At 54.5% G+C, this 13,596-nt stretch overlaps 1 protein-coding gene across 2 annotated transcripts; it reads left to right on the top strand.

Moving 5' to 3' along the window:
* The first annotated feature begins 3,669 nt into the window (after positions 1-3,669).
* On the top strand, positions 3,670-13,151 carry LOC121663744 (multidrug and toxin extrusion protein 2-like). Of its 2 annotated transcripts, XM_042026341.1 has the most exons (17): positions 3,786-3,919; positions 5,784-5,885; positions 6,345-6,413; positions 6,760-6,908; positions 7,053-7,095; positions 7,709-7,753; positions 8,147-8,244; positions 8,492-8,589; positions 8,917-9,030; positions 9,224-9,291; positions 9,580-9,688; positions 10,079-10,154; positions 10,470-10,539; positions 11,104-11,236; positions 11,519-11,613; positions 11,843-11,924; positions 12,297-13,151. In XM_042026341.1, exons 1-17 carry the CDS (start codon positions 3,824-3,826, stop codon positions 12,539-12,541), a joined length of 1,692 nt encoding a protein of 563 aa, XP_041882275.1. In that variant the 5' UTR covers positions 3,786-3,823; the 3' UTR covers positions 12,542-13,151. The 2 variants fall into 2 exon arrangements, with proteins under 2 accessions (XP_041882277.1, XP_041882275.1); XM_042026343.1 differs by lacking the exon at positions 6,345-6,413 and having other exon boundaries at positions 3,670-3,919.
* The last annotated feature ends 445 nt before the right edge of the window (positions 13,152-13,596 follow it).

Below are 13,596 nucleotides of genomic sequence, written 5' to 3'. Positions count from 1 at the left end.
GCAAGAGAAGTTTTGTGTTGTTTTTCATTTGTCCTGCCTTATCTCCCTTAATTAAGTATCTGGGTTCTTCAGGGCAGGGAAGCTGTTTTTTAAGTCTGCAACCCTGAACTCAACCAACCCATGCAGCAAGATAAATATTCTGCTGTAAAAATAATATTTACAGCTGCAGTTAATACGTCTGTCCCCTCTTTTAGTGAACAAAGCAGGAGGAAGATGCTCTGAAATACAGAACAAGTCAAAAACATTTCTCTCTTGAAGAACAATGAAATAAAATGAGGAAACAGCTGTTCTTAACAAAAAAAAGCACATCACAAAGCGAGGTGTGACTGAACTGAGGTTACACCATGAGAGCGCTTAAAATGCGGTGGGCGAGTGCCTGCCCAGCTGCTGGTTCTGCAGCAGGATCACAGATTCAGGATGCCCATTTGGGAACCAGCTTGAGGCACTGGAATTGAAGTGTCAGGACAGCATCCCAAGGCTTTTAATAAGCAGTTTCTTGTCTATCTAGAGCCAGTACCTAACTGCACTTTCCTAACTCCTATTCATTTTTTATAAGCACTGTTTCTTTTTATATTGCACCCGGTTTGACTAGTAGAGACTATATTTTTCACTAAAGTATTTAGCAAGTATTTTTTCCCCAAAGTATTTGCCAAATATTTGGCAAATGATTGGCAAATTTTGGGATTTCCATGGATGTTTAGTAGGCACCCGGTGCTTATTAAAGCCTTGTCGGCACGGAACAATACAAACACTGACGAAATGCGGCAGGGTTAAAAGCGTCGAGCCAGAGGGGCGGAGACAAGAACGGCTGGGAAAGGGGATCCGTGTCCCCCCTCGGTTCCCTCCCGCTGCTCCCGGAGCTGCGGGAGCGCCTGGACCCGCGGGGCTCCGGTGCCATCTGCCGGGGACACCGCGCACGGCAAGCGGGGACCGCGACCGGGGCGGGAGCTGGGGGAGCTCCGCCAGGAAAAAAGGAGCCTCAAAGGGACCCTATCGCTCGCCACAACTCCCTGGAGAGGGATTGTAGCCAAGTGTGGGTCGGTCTCTCCTCCCAGGTAACAAGCGATAGGACAAGAGGAAACGGCCTTGAGCTGCAACAGGTTGGATATTTGGGAAAAATGCTTCACCAAAAGGGTGGTCAAGCCTTGGAATTGGCTGCCCGGGGTAGTGGTGGAGTCATCATCCCTGGAAGTGTTCAAAAACCATCTGGATGCGGCACTTAGCTGAGTTACCCTAAAGTATCCACTGATGGCTCTGATCATCTGATCCTAAAAGCTAATTTGATTGTAAAAGGCTCTTTAGTTTTTAATTCAGCTGCATTCTGAACTCCACGTTGCACTGAGGGGAGTGGATTTTCCACAGTATGCAGACATCAGCCAGCAGCAAGGCCTCTTAAAGGAAGGGACATAATTCAAACAGATCAGTGCTTGACATAAATCCATTGTGTGCTGACATTCTCCTTATTTGAGAGCTCTTAATTACGAGTATATTTGTGGGGTGTATTTTAGCAGCAAGATGTTGGCTCTGTTTCAGATTATGGACATCCATATGCAGAGAAAGCCTGGTGTAGCCATCCTGCTGGGAATCTGCAGGGGGGAAAAGGGCTAATTCTGCTCTGCACATGATGCAAGTCAACTGCAATTCTTCTCCTCTCAGTTTTTTCTTCTGGAGTCACATCAGCATCGCTGATAACTGAACAGGGTCCCAGCTGCCGAAACCAGCTCCAGCAGGGCAGGCCATCTGGATTGTGGCAGGTCACACATTAACTCCTTTAAACATGTCTGTGTCAAGGTATCAGCCTCCCAAAATGCTGCTCCGGATTCACTGGAGGTCTAAAATGACCGCATGGAATTTGACCCTTCAAATTCTTCCAACTGGTGTTGCAATCCTGTTAATATCCGGATTGCTGAGGGCAGCTGGTGGTACCTTTGACCATCCTCATCATCTGTGGCTCCGGAAGATGAGTCCTGCTGAATCCCATCGGGCAGCTGGCAAGATCCTCGTCCCTGCCACAGAGGCAGAGGCAGCGCCAGGTCTGTTGTGCCAGTGATGGGGGAGGCCTCAGGGCATCCCTGCTCATCCAGCCAGGTCCTGGGGTACCCATTCTGCCACTTTCCAGCAGGATTGGCATCCACGTTTCACCATGGAAACACAGAACAGCACTTCTGAAAGTGACCAGAGTTGGTTTCAAACAGCACCAGCAAAACACAAGGGAAGGGATTTCAATCACAGCCCTTCTGTGTGTATTTGGCTCTCTGGAGGTTAGCCCAGGACCTGGCTCTTGGGACTGGGAGGCAACATTTCTCTCCCAAGCCTGAAAAAATGGTCATTTTTATTTTCAAAGTCCTTTTCCCACAGGTTTCTGCCTGATTCTCTCCCTGCTCTTCGCCAGCCCAAGGTATTGATCTCAGCAGGGTCACCAGTAGACTTCAAAGGGACTCACACTTGCACTGCTCATTTAGGACCATGAATAGCACCATCTGAGCCTTATCATTTCCCTTCTGCCTCCACGGGAGATAACGGCACCTCAGGAACCCTCGGGCCGTCTCGCAGCCAGGCTGGTGACAGTCACACCACCAGCCTGTTGCCACCTTTTCCGATAACCATTTCTGTTTCTTCCTAGCTGCCCCTGCAGCACCATCCTGCAACCACTGGCCACAGGGGAGGACGGAAGGATCACTGAGAGGAGCACTCTTTTGTCTGGAAATACCCTGATTTCATCAGGGCACTTAAAATCAGAATGACTGTGACTCGCCACTACTACTATACAATTTTTTTGTGAAGTCACATTGAAAGGACACATTTGAAGTCACATTTGAAAGGACAAGGGAATAAGTGAAACATTAACAAGACATTACATTTCGAGCTGGTGACACCACAGCTATAAAGCATCAAGGCAGCATTTAAACAGCTGGAAAACCGAGACCCACTTTCCACTGCAATTTTCCATGCATTAGCAATAGGTTTGGTTACAGCTACTTGGTTACGAGTCCCTGCGCTTAGGTAAAATTCCACTCCTGTAACAACCCAGCCTCCCACCCAAACCAAATCTGCTTCTTGCCAGGTGCTGGGCAAACGCAGCCATTCCAACCTCCTCAACCTGCCAGCTGCACCACTGGGCACCGGCCTGCTGGGTGAGAATCCCTGGATCAGGGACAATCCCTGCTCATGAGGTGTTGGTGGGCGGATGGAGGAGAAGGGCAGGCTGCCCAGAGCCGGCTGCCCTCCACTGTTTCCATGATGCTGATGGCAGAGGGGACATTCCTTTGCTCAAATGTCCCGTTCCTGCCTTTGACAGCCCATGTGTTGGGGGACCCACCTCACAGACAGCACTTAGAGAGTCCTAAACCATCATCCCTCAAGGAATTCCCCAGTCCATAGCCACCACCTGGGGGTTTCTGGACCTCTGGTGAACCCCTGGTCAACACGTGGCTCCTCAGGGGATCCCCATCCCAGAGCCGACGAGCAGGAGCGCTCCAGATGTCGGTGAACAAACAGGGGCATCCCCTGCCCTTTGCACAGCAGATCCCCAAACCACTACCACAAACAGGGGATCCCCAACCCCCCCCAAACCCCACGATGGGCTCTGGCTCCGGCCCGCACGTGTGTGGGGAATCCGCAGCTGCCGCCAGGCGGTCAGAGCACGGCCGTGGGGGTCCCACTCCCGTTCTGCTCCCGGACCCGGAGCTGCCCGTGCCGTACCGAGCTGTGCCGAGCCGTTCCGCCCCGCCCACAGCCCCGCGGCCCCGGGGGCGGAGGCGACCGGGCCGTGCCCATAAGGCGGCGGAGGCGGCGCGGGCGGTACCGGCGGTACCGGCGGGCGATGGGGGTAGCGCGGTGCCTGCGGGGCGCCCGGCGCCTCCTGCCCGCGGGAGCACGGCACGAGTGCTACGAGCTGGCCCGGCTGGCGGGGCCCGTGGTGAGACCCTGGGCGGGGAGAAACGGGGAGGGACACGGGGGACACGGTGCGGGATCGCGTCCCCGGGACGTGGATCGCGGCGGGGCTCGGCCGCCCGGAGCCGGGCAGCGCTCCCCGGGAGCTCCGGGATGCCGAGGAGGGAGACCTCGGGCCCTGCTGGTCCCGTACCGCCGGGTTTCGGCTGCCTCCAGCCTCCGGGCGCGGATCTGCGATCGGGGATGTGCGGGGATGGCCCGCGCCGGGGCCAGCGGGGTCCCTCCACCACCCTTCATGCCTGGGTTGGCGCCCGGATCCCTACTCCTTGCCGCAGAAGCTCTTGCTGCTGCCCATCGTGGTCCCTCTGCTTCCCTGCAGCACGACTTTGGAAGAGGAGTGGTGGGCTTGGGGAGGGGGACTAAGATGTTAATCTGCTCGGTGAAACCAGGCCTGAGCCCTGGCACTGCCACTGTCACTCGCCCCTTGAGTGACAAGCGAGTCACTGTGCGTAGTGCCAGGTCTATAGCTGGCCCTTTCAGCAGGCTCTGGGTGCAAAGGTGCTTTATGACTCGCTGTCCTGAAATCCTCCCCGGACTGGAGCTGCCGTTTGCCATTTGTCTGGACCCTCTGGAGGGAAATGGACCCTTTGGCAGTTGGCACAGACCATGCTGAGCACATTTTGCAGAGGCTTCTGCCAAGGGGAACCACGCACCACAGCCCTGGTCTTAATCAATCGCGTGTGAAATTTGGTGCTTTTAGTCTATGTGCTATATCTGGTAAATAAGTACCGACTGTTAAACTTCTCAGAGGCACCCTCCCTGACATCAAATCCCTGACCTGCTGTGTTCAGTCAGCAGGGGAAGTCTAGACTAGTTTCAGTTACTGTAGTTGAGCACATCAAGCCCTCTTAGTCCCCTCAAGCGTCCAGCCTGCAGCACAGCCTGCTCCTCCACGTGCACAGACACCTCGAACCCATACCTACAGCTGCTGTTTAATGATCGTTTCATGATAAACACTGTGCTGAGATGATGCTGGTGGTACAGACCTCTCCTGTGGGGATTACTCACAGCAGTAAGTCAAACATGCCTGGGCCTGGCAGCAGGACTGCCTCTGCAGGCAGCAGTGGGAGGTCTGCAGAGGAGAAGGGATTGTTCTGCTCTTCCTCTGACCCCTCAGAGCTGCTTCTCCAGCATCTCTGGGCTCTTGGCTTGCCAACTGCTGTGTGGGAAGGAGCATGAACAGCTCCTGGGCATGGTTTCCAGCTGTGCCCACCCCTCGGCGGGTATAAATGTCCCTAACTCCTGCCATCTGGTTTGAGCTGTGCTCTGGATGTCTGTAGAGGACACATCCCCCTGCCAAGGGAAAATGAGGTCTGGAGATCAATCTCTGCTGCAGCATTGTTACGCACTGCTGGCAAGGAACACACAGACTGGCCTTGGTGTCTCTCCAGGAGGAGAGGATGTTGTGGTTTTGGAGGATAGTTTTCCACAGATGCACGCAAATGTGGAAAAGCACTGGGATGTTTTATTTTCCCTGCTCTATGCAGCCTTCATCTTGGGAAAGAGGATTTCTAGTGAAGCCCTTAAGCCTCTCTGAAATGAGGTCATCTGGCAGATTGGCTGTGTAACACCAAAACACCACAGGGCAGGTAGATGTGGGCTTTGAAAAACAAAGCCACCGTGAGCCTCCGTGAGTCCTGGGGCTGCCTTCCCTGCCCAGCAGTGTTGGCAAGCAGGGATGGGTTCCCAGGACCTCAGCAGAGCCCTGGCTTGAGACATGGACAGAAACACCAGGAAACCTGAGCACTCATAGTCCGGCTCCTGGGGGACGGGTGGTGTTCCACCATCCTAACAGGTCTTCATCTCACTGTCTCCTTCTCTCATCCCAGTTCTTTGCCCAGCTGCTGGCATTCCTGATCAGCATGGTCAGCTCCATCTTCTGTGGCCACCTGGGGAAAGCCGAGCTGGATGCTGTGACCCTGGCTGTGTCCGTATGTATTGCTCCAGTTCCCCTTGGGTTTCAAACATATGAATTGTGTGTCACCAAAAAAAGGAGAGAGGAAAAAACCAAACCTGTAAGAATGTGTATGTGAGGGCCCTGTTCTTTCTTTTGCCCTGAGCACAAGCAGGAGAGGGGAGCTGGGCACTCAGTGCCTGTGCCAGTGCAAGGCCAGCAGCTGGGAGCCTCTGGCCAGCTCTCTGAACCTGCCAGACCAGGGCATGTATCCAGGAGCAGCACTGTTTGTTGTGGTGTTTTAGATCTTCACCCCTTGCTAGGAGATCCTTTTCCCCACCAGAGGGGAGAGGAGGCTATTTAGTTAAAAAGACTGTGTTATTCTGAGAAATAGAGAAGGACTGGAAAACTTCCCAGAAACTTGTAGCAGAACTGTCTCCCCACCCAGCTGGGAGGGACGCAGCGCTGTGGGCCAGGCTCCCTGTCTCTCCTCCAGGTTATCAACGTGACAGGCATCTCCATCGGTTCTGGCTTAGCCTCAGCATGTGACACGCTGATGACCCAGGTCTGTAGCAGCTCCCCCTTTCCTGTGCCTGGGGGGGTTTACTGGTGGTGTCTCACCTCTTGTGCAGTGTGATCTGGGCACAAAGGGCAGGGGGGTGGCAGCTGCCAGACAGAACAGGGTTGCAAACACTCTGGCTGGAGCCTGCTTCCTCCCCAAGGAGCCCTGGGTCATGCCTGGGTACCAAAGGATTTGCGATCTGCCTGAGAGTGAGTTACACCCAGCCAGCCTGGCATTCGCAGCTGCAGGGCATGGGAAAGGCGTTTAATTGTCCTGTTGTTGCCCTGAGCGTTTGCCCAGACCCTTTGGCTCCCTGTAATGCCCACCTTGATCCTCTCTCCCAACCCAGACATATGGCAGCAAGAACCTGAAGCAGGTGGGCACCATTCTTCAGCGGGGCATCCTCATCCTGCTGCTGTTCTGCTTCCCTTGCTGGGCCCTCTTCATCAACACTGAGAGGATCCTCCTGCTCATCCGACAGGACCCCGAGGTCTCCAGGTCAGGGGTGAGATCCAGCCCTTCTGGATCAGATATTTGCCATGGATTGTTGAAATCAAGGCTCTCTGGAGCTTGAGTGCAATGCTGTTTGGCTTGGCTCTTGCTTTGCTGTATCATTAACTGGGGAAACAACTCTCTTTCCAGGTTAACTCAGCTCTACGTGATGATCTTTATTCCAGCACTTCCTGTGAGTCTCTACTAAAGCTGTTGGAAGCTCTGTATCCCTTAGTAACACCAGGGAAAGGAGGGAGGGCCTTTGCTGTGTGGCTCACAGGGCAGGTTTGGGGTTTTACAATGTGCCCCTTGACCTTGTGCTGTACCAGATGTGCAGCTCCTGGACCAGCAAACAGGGGCTCTCTCATCTTCCTGTGCAAAGGCTTTTGCTGTGGCCACGTAACTGGTGGTGGACATTGGAACCAGGGCCTCCAGCCTCACTCTTAACCCTGAGATAAAGGCGGGAGCTGTTCCCACACTCACAGCTGCTGGGCTCTGACTCCTCTGAGGCAGGGAGCAGTACCCCTGTGGGATAAGGGTCTGCAGGTTTATCCTTTCTTCCAAGCTTTCCAGGCTGTCTCACGCTGATGAGGAAGCATTGGAGATTTCCCATTTGGAGACTGATCTGTCTTCCCAGTGGGAATGAGATGTGCTTTCTGTCACTCTTGGTTTTGGGTGCTGGCAGTGCTTCAGCTGGAGCACAGGGGTTTTGGAAGAAGGTGGTGGGGGACTGATCTGTCAGTGTTCAGTGGGCACTTGGCTGTTGAACCACAGTGTGCTGATGAACTGAATCCTGACTTTTGCAGGCGGCGTTTCTGTACCAGCTGCTGACAAGATATCTCCTGAGTCAGGTATTGTACAATTAGCCAGCTTCTGGCCATGGAATAAAGGTATTCCCAGGAACACGGTCAAACTTGTGAATCAAAGTTCACCCTGTTCTGGGGAGAGCTGGGCTGAGGAACATGTCATGCACAGCTCCCCAGCCAGCCCTGGCTGAGCTGTGGGAATCTCCTTTAGATGGTTCCGTTTCCTACTTCCCAACTCTGTGTTTTATGGGTTGCACCAGCTCCCGAGCTCTGCTTGTCACCTCCTGCATGTCTCACACAGCCCAGCCTCACCTGGAACATGAGCTGCCTTCTTGGCTTTCTCCTTGGGCATTGCTGGAGGTCTCCCTTGTGTTCACTGGATGGGGCTTGAGCTGCATTTTGGGGAAGCAAATTTCGAAGTTCCTCCTTGGCTTCCAGGAGATCATCATGCCTCAGGTGGTGACAGGGATTGCAGCCAACATCCTCAATGCGGCCATGAACGCCTTCCTCCTCTATGCTCTGAAGCTGGGCATGGTGTAAGTGTGAGAAGGGCTGGTGACAGTCTCTCACTGGGTGCAGGGGTTTGCTCAGGGCTCAGGGGGTGTCCTGGGTGCCCAGTTGTGCCACCTTCTCCCCCCAGCCCCCAGTCTGCAAAGCTGAGGCTGGAGGGGTTTGTCCCTTATCTGCAGCAAGGTTGCTGTGGGTGCCCCTGGGTCTGTCCTGCTGTGGCTGAGGAGGTGGGGAAGGATCACTTGTAACCTGCCTGTCTCTTTCTCTCCCCAGGGGCTCTGCCTGGGCTAACATGGTTTCTCAGTACACCCAGGTCATCTTCCTCGTCCTTTACATGTGGTGGAAGAAGATCCATGTGAAGACCTGGGAAGGTACTGTTCTACCTTAATCCTTCAGAATACCAGTGTCTGGGCCTGGGAATCTGGCATTGTCACCAGCACCTGACAAAGGGATTGCCATCCCCTCACAGTGGGAAGATGCTGTAGCCATGTCCTCAAGGACTTTACTGTAGCTCCAAACACATTCTTGTCAATTATTCTGTCTCAGGAATGCAGCATGGCACAGCAACAGTCCTGGGCTGATGTCCTGTGAGCTGCAGGGGTGGTTGTCCTCAGAGGGTGTCCAGGAGAGGATGTGGCTCCCCTTTAGGGGAGGAGATGGAGAACACATGTTCATTCTGCTTCACCTCCTCATGTCAGGTTGGAGCAGGGAGTGCCTCGTGGACTGGGGCTCCTTCATCTGGCTGGCAGTGCCTGGCATGGTCATGATGTGCATTGAGTGGTGGACCTTTGAGATTGGGAGCTTCTTGGCTGGTGAGCCCCAATCCTCTTTTCCTTCTGGTTCCTGGTGGCTGCTGCTTGAGTGTGTCCCCAGAGCCCCCCTGCCAGCAGCAGCCTCCTCACCTACAGGGTTGGGGTCTGCAGGATGCTGCAAGTGTTCCCATCTATTCCATGGGGATAGATGCCTCCTTTTCAGCCAGTGAAGGAGGTGGCAAATCTTTTCCAGGGCTGATCAGTGTGGTGGAGCTGGGTGCACAATCTGTCATCTACGAGCTCGCCTGTGTCGCGTACATGGTAAGGGCTGGGGGTGTGAAACCCCAAACAGCCTGGGAGTAACCCCAAAACAATGGCTCTGTGGATCAGTGCTGAGGTGGGAAGCAGGGCTTGGTACCAGGCAGGGGATGCCTCTCAAGCCTGCCATGCAGCTGCACAGCCAGGGTGTGCTGCAGGTGGAAAATCCCTTCACTGCAGCAATGCCAGTTTGTCCCAAATTCCCCACTGGGGAAGAATAAAATCACTGCAGGCTCTGCTGTCACTGCAGGCTCTGCTGTCACCCACCTCCTCTTGTCTCCTGCTTCTCAGGTGCCCCTGGGCATCAGCGTGGCTGCGAGTGTCAGAGTGGGCAATGCCTTGGGAGCAGGGGATGTGGCACAAGCCAAGACCTCCTGCATCACTGCACTGCTGTGCACAGGTCAGTGCAGTCCTGCAGAGCAGAAGAAAGGGCAATTACCAGCAAATGGCTCCGTTTCCCTCTGACAGGGGTGGGGACCCCCCCATACGAACCCAATCGCACTTGTTCAGACCCTTTGGGCAAGGCAAGATCCTGACTCCTCTTTCCTGTTACAAGCCTGGTGCAAAGGTTTTGATAATTAAAAGCACAGTTTAGCGTTCTGTCCTCATGCTCCAGAGGGTAGAGGGAGTATCTGGGGAGAGTGAGGAAAGCAGGTTTATCCTCTGCTGCAGTACCATTTGAGGTCAGCAAAGTCCAGTCCCCACCACATGAAGCCCCTGAGGTCTGGGCCTGGGTCAGGAGCAGGCTGAGCTGCCCTTGAAGGAATTTGACTATTCCTTTTTCTTTCAGGGATTTTTGCTGTGGTGGTTGCAGCATTACTGGGAAGCCTAAGGGACGTGGTGGGATACATCTTCACCAATGACAGGTGGGTTAACAGCTTTCTTTGGAGTATTACTGCCTTCTTGGGAGGTGTTATTTATACCCCAGAAGCTGCTGACAGATAAGAGTTCATAAACCCCCATCTGGCAAACGTTCCTCAAAGGTTCCTCCCCATTTCCCTGGGTCCCTGGGCAGCACAGCTGCTTCTAACACTGGGACACTACCATGGCAGCAGGCTGGGATCAGGGAACTGGGATCAGGGAACTGGGATCAGCCTTTGTGGTTGATTGAGGAAGATGTGTGAGAACCAGGGACTGCATGGTGCTGCTTCCCCTGATCAGTCCCTACATCTTCCCAACAGGGAGATTGTCAGCTTGGTGTCCAAAGTGATGCTCATCTTTGGTCCGTTCCACTTGCTGGATGCAACAGCAGTGAGTATTCCAGCATGTGGAGTGATTCCTCTCTGCAGCTTGGGGTGCAAAGCTGCCTGAAGCCCACTCTGGACCTGTTAAAATGAGAGAAGCAAACTGAGAAACTGTCACAGCAGCCACTTGTGTTACCTGTAGCACCTCAGTGTCCTCTGTGCTTGTAGCTGCCCCTTGGCATCGCTGCAAACAGCCCAGTTTTTCCTCCTCTATTCCCCTGGCCAAGGCTCCAGCTTTTTACAGGTTTATCAAAGCAACACAAATGAGCAGCTGGGTCTTCAGAGATACCAGGTTCTCCCAGCACAGCGGGATACTCAATAGACAGTAATTTTGGCCCGTTTTCTCCTGTCATGTCCTGGGGGAGGGACATGGACACTGTGGGGAAGCTCCTTGGGATCTATTGGTGTCTGGGTTGGCAGCTGGAGCGAGAGGAGCCCCACGCCACCTGCTCCAGAACGTGGCTTTGGTCCCTCTTGGCTTGGTGGGACAGTGCTGTGGGTTTCCCTGTCCCCAGGGCTGTGCCATGGCCCAGAGCCACCTGGCAGTGACCTCTCTGCCCGCTCTCCTCAGGCGACCTGTGGCGGGGTGCTGCGGGGCACGGGCAGGCAGAAGCTGGGTGCCATCGCCAACGCCGTCGGATATTACACCATCGGCTTCCCCATTGGCATCTCCCTGATGTTTGCAGCCAAGATGGGGGTGTTAGGTATGTGTGCCCTCCAGCTGGCATTGTGTTAGCTGTGTTGAGCAAAGGCTCAGCCCTGGAACTCGTGCTGGGACCTCCCTTTGTGTTAGTGGGGCTGGATTGCACACTGCTGTGTTTGGGGCAGGCACTGAGTGTGTCCCAGGAAATCCAGGCTTACTCCCAGCTCCCCCAGGAACTGTTTCCTTGAAAGTTCTTGGGCTGAAGTCCCTGGGCACTCTGGCAGTGGCTGGCAAAGGCAGGTTTTCCTCAAGCCCTCCCTGAAGTAACTTCCCATTGCTGCAGGTCTGTGGGTTGGGATGATCATTTGCATCTCCGTGCAAGCCCTTTCCTTCTTGGCTTTTGTCATCCGCATGGATTGGAGGAAAGCTGCAGAGGAGGTGAGAATTGTGCTTTTCTCTGGTAATTCTTGAAAGGTGCTGAGTTAATTCCTGTTTCAGTACAACACTACAGCCCTCTAGGAGGAGGCAGAAGTGAACTGGGATCTGTCCTCCTGTAGCAGAGGAGCAGTTTGGTGCTGAGAATGCTTGTCTTGGGAGAATAGAGGGTTTTTTGGGCTGGGCAGGACACTCTTGCCCTGAGAAGAGCAACTCTTCCCTGTGTTTTTAGGCTCAAGTCCGAGCTGGAATGAAACAACAAGTGGAAGATGTGAACTCCAATGGCACAGCTGCTAACAAAACATCTGCTGTGGGTATGTAGCTGGGCCTGACACCAGGCAGGGAGCCCAAATTCTCCACCCAACCTCTTCCTTTCCTTCCCAATCATGGCAGCCATGTCTGTCCTGGAGGCTCAAATGGCTGGCAAGAGCACAGAGCCTGCTGCTGGCCCTGGGCCAGCGGCACCTCTCCTGCACTAATGGGGTACAGGATAGGCTGCTCCAGGGAAGAGCCTGGACTGCCACCCCGTGCCTGCCTCACCTGGGACAGCTGCAGCTGCGTGTCCCAGTGTCCCCAAGCCTTGGGAAAGGACCCTCAGGACTGTCACTGCAGCTTGTGCAGCATCAGCCTGGAAGCCCCTGGCTGGGCAGCTCGGCCTCCCTGCAGCGCTCGCCTCTGTCCCTCAGGTTACACCTCCCTTGACACGGACACTGGGGACACTGGGGACACCACGGTCCTGCCTGAGGGCATCGTGATGGGTGAGAGGCAGCCTGACCATGAGCTCAGCCCCCAGGAGGAGCCTGTTGTTGTCCCTGTTCTTCCCCCTGTGGAGTGGAGGGCTGTGATCATCCGCCGTGTGCTGGCTGCTGCTGCTGCCGTCTCTGTCCTGCTGGTGGGAATCCTGGTCCGGCTCCTGACTGGCAACGGCTAAAACCAGGGACACTGAGGAACTGTGCACGAAGCAGGAGGGCACGTGGCAGTGGCCCAGGGGGATGGTGTGGGGAAGGAATTCCCCCTCAGTGCCTTACAAAAAGTCCCTTTGCACGGTTTCTGGTTAACTCATGATGTTTTATCCCACACACAGAGTTCTTAAAGGGGGTGAGGATGTGGCACCTGGGAATAAAAGTGCTTGAGAGCTGGTTCCTCTCCTGCGCTGCACTGGGATGTCACTTGTGAGAGCTGGGAGTGTATCCTGGGGCTGACCTGGGAACAAGACAGGGTCCTGGTGCTACTGTCCTGCTTTCTGGGGACATTGGTCCGTCTCATTTGCTCATGGCAGGGTCTCCTGCTGCCCACAGCACATTTCCTCACGCACCAGCCTGTGCCAGCATCTTGGGGTGGCAAATCCCACTTGCAGCTACTGTGGCAGCACAGAACAAAGTGGAATTTGCTGGAAGATGTCTGACTGCTGCTGGGGTGCTGGGTGCTGGCTGTTGGCCCTGACCCCGCTCTCCCTCTGCAGGGCGGGCACGGGCCTAAAGCAACTCTTCTTTGCACTTTTGTAAGGTGGGATTTTGATACAATAAAGTTTTCTGAGTAAATGTTAGTCTGTTTAATATGTTGCGAGCATGACCCTGGTCACTGGCAGGGCTGTGCTGTTAAGAGGAAAGACGTGGGTCTGGTCTTGGCCCTGAGGTTTGGGGCTGGCTCCAGACACAGTCTCATCACTCTTCCCCTTGGGTATGAAAGCAAGATTTGTCGTTGTCATGGGTGTTGAGCACCATGGAAGAGGGAGGTTGTGTTGCTTAACAGAGCCATCAAAGAACTGCCCTATGTCATAGTGCAAACACCCCAGCACTGAGCGTCTCTGGGCCTGTCCGGGCCCTTACCTGCAGCTGAGTGACTGTGACGTGTCACTTGCTGGGCCCTGGGAGGTCAATACCTCAATCCAGCAGATGCCTGGCACCTCCCTCAACTTTCCTGGTGCTGGTGGCCCATGGACAGGGAATGAAAAAATGTGACACAAACAAGCTCGAAACTGCCATC

Source organism: Corvus kubaryi, unplaced genomic scaffold, assembly GCF_017639235.1.
Source record: "Corvus kubaryi isolate FWS band 111438036 unplaced genomic scaffold, C.kubaryi_AGA036_p1.0 37284, whole genome shotgun sequence".
In the NCBI taxonomy this organism is placed as follows: domain Eukaryota; kingdom Metazoa; phylum Chordata; class Aves; order Passeriformes; family Corvidae; genus Corvus; species Corvus kubaryi.
Note: the sequence above shows the minus strand (reverse complement) of the source record. Positions and strands in the feature narration are given on the sequence as shown.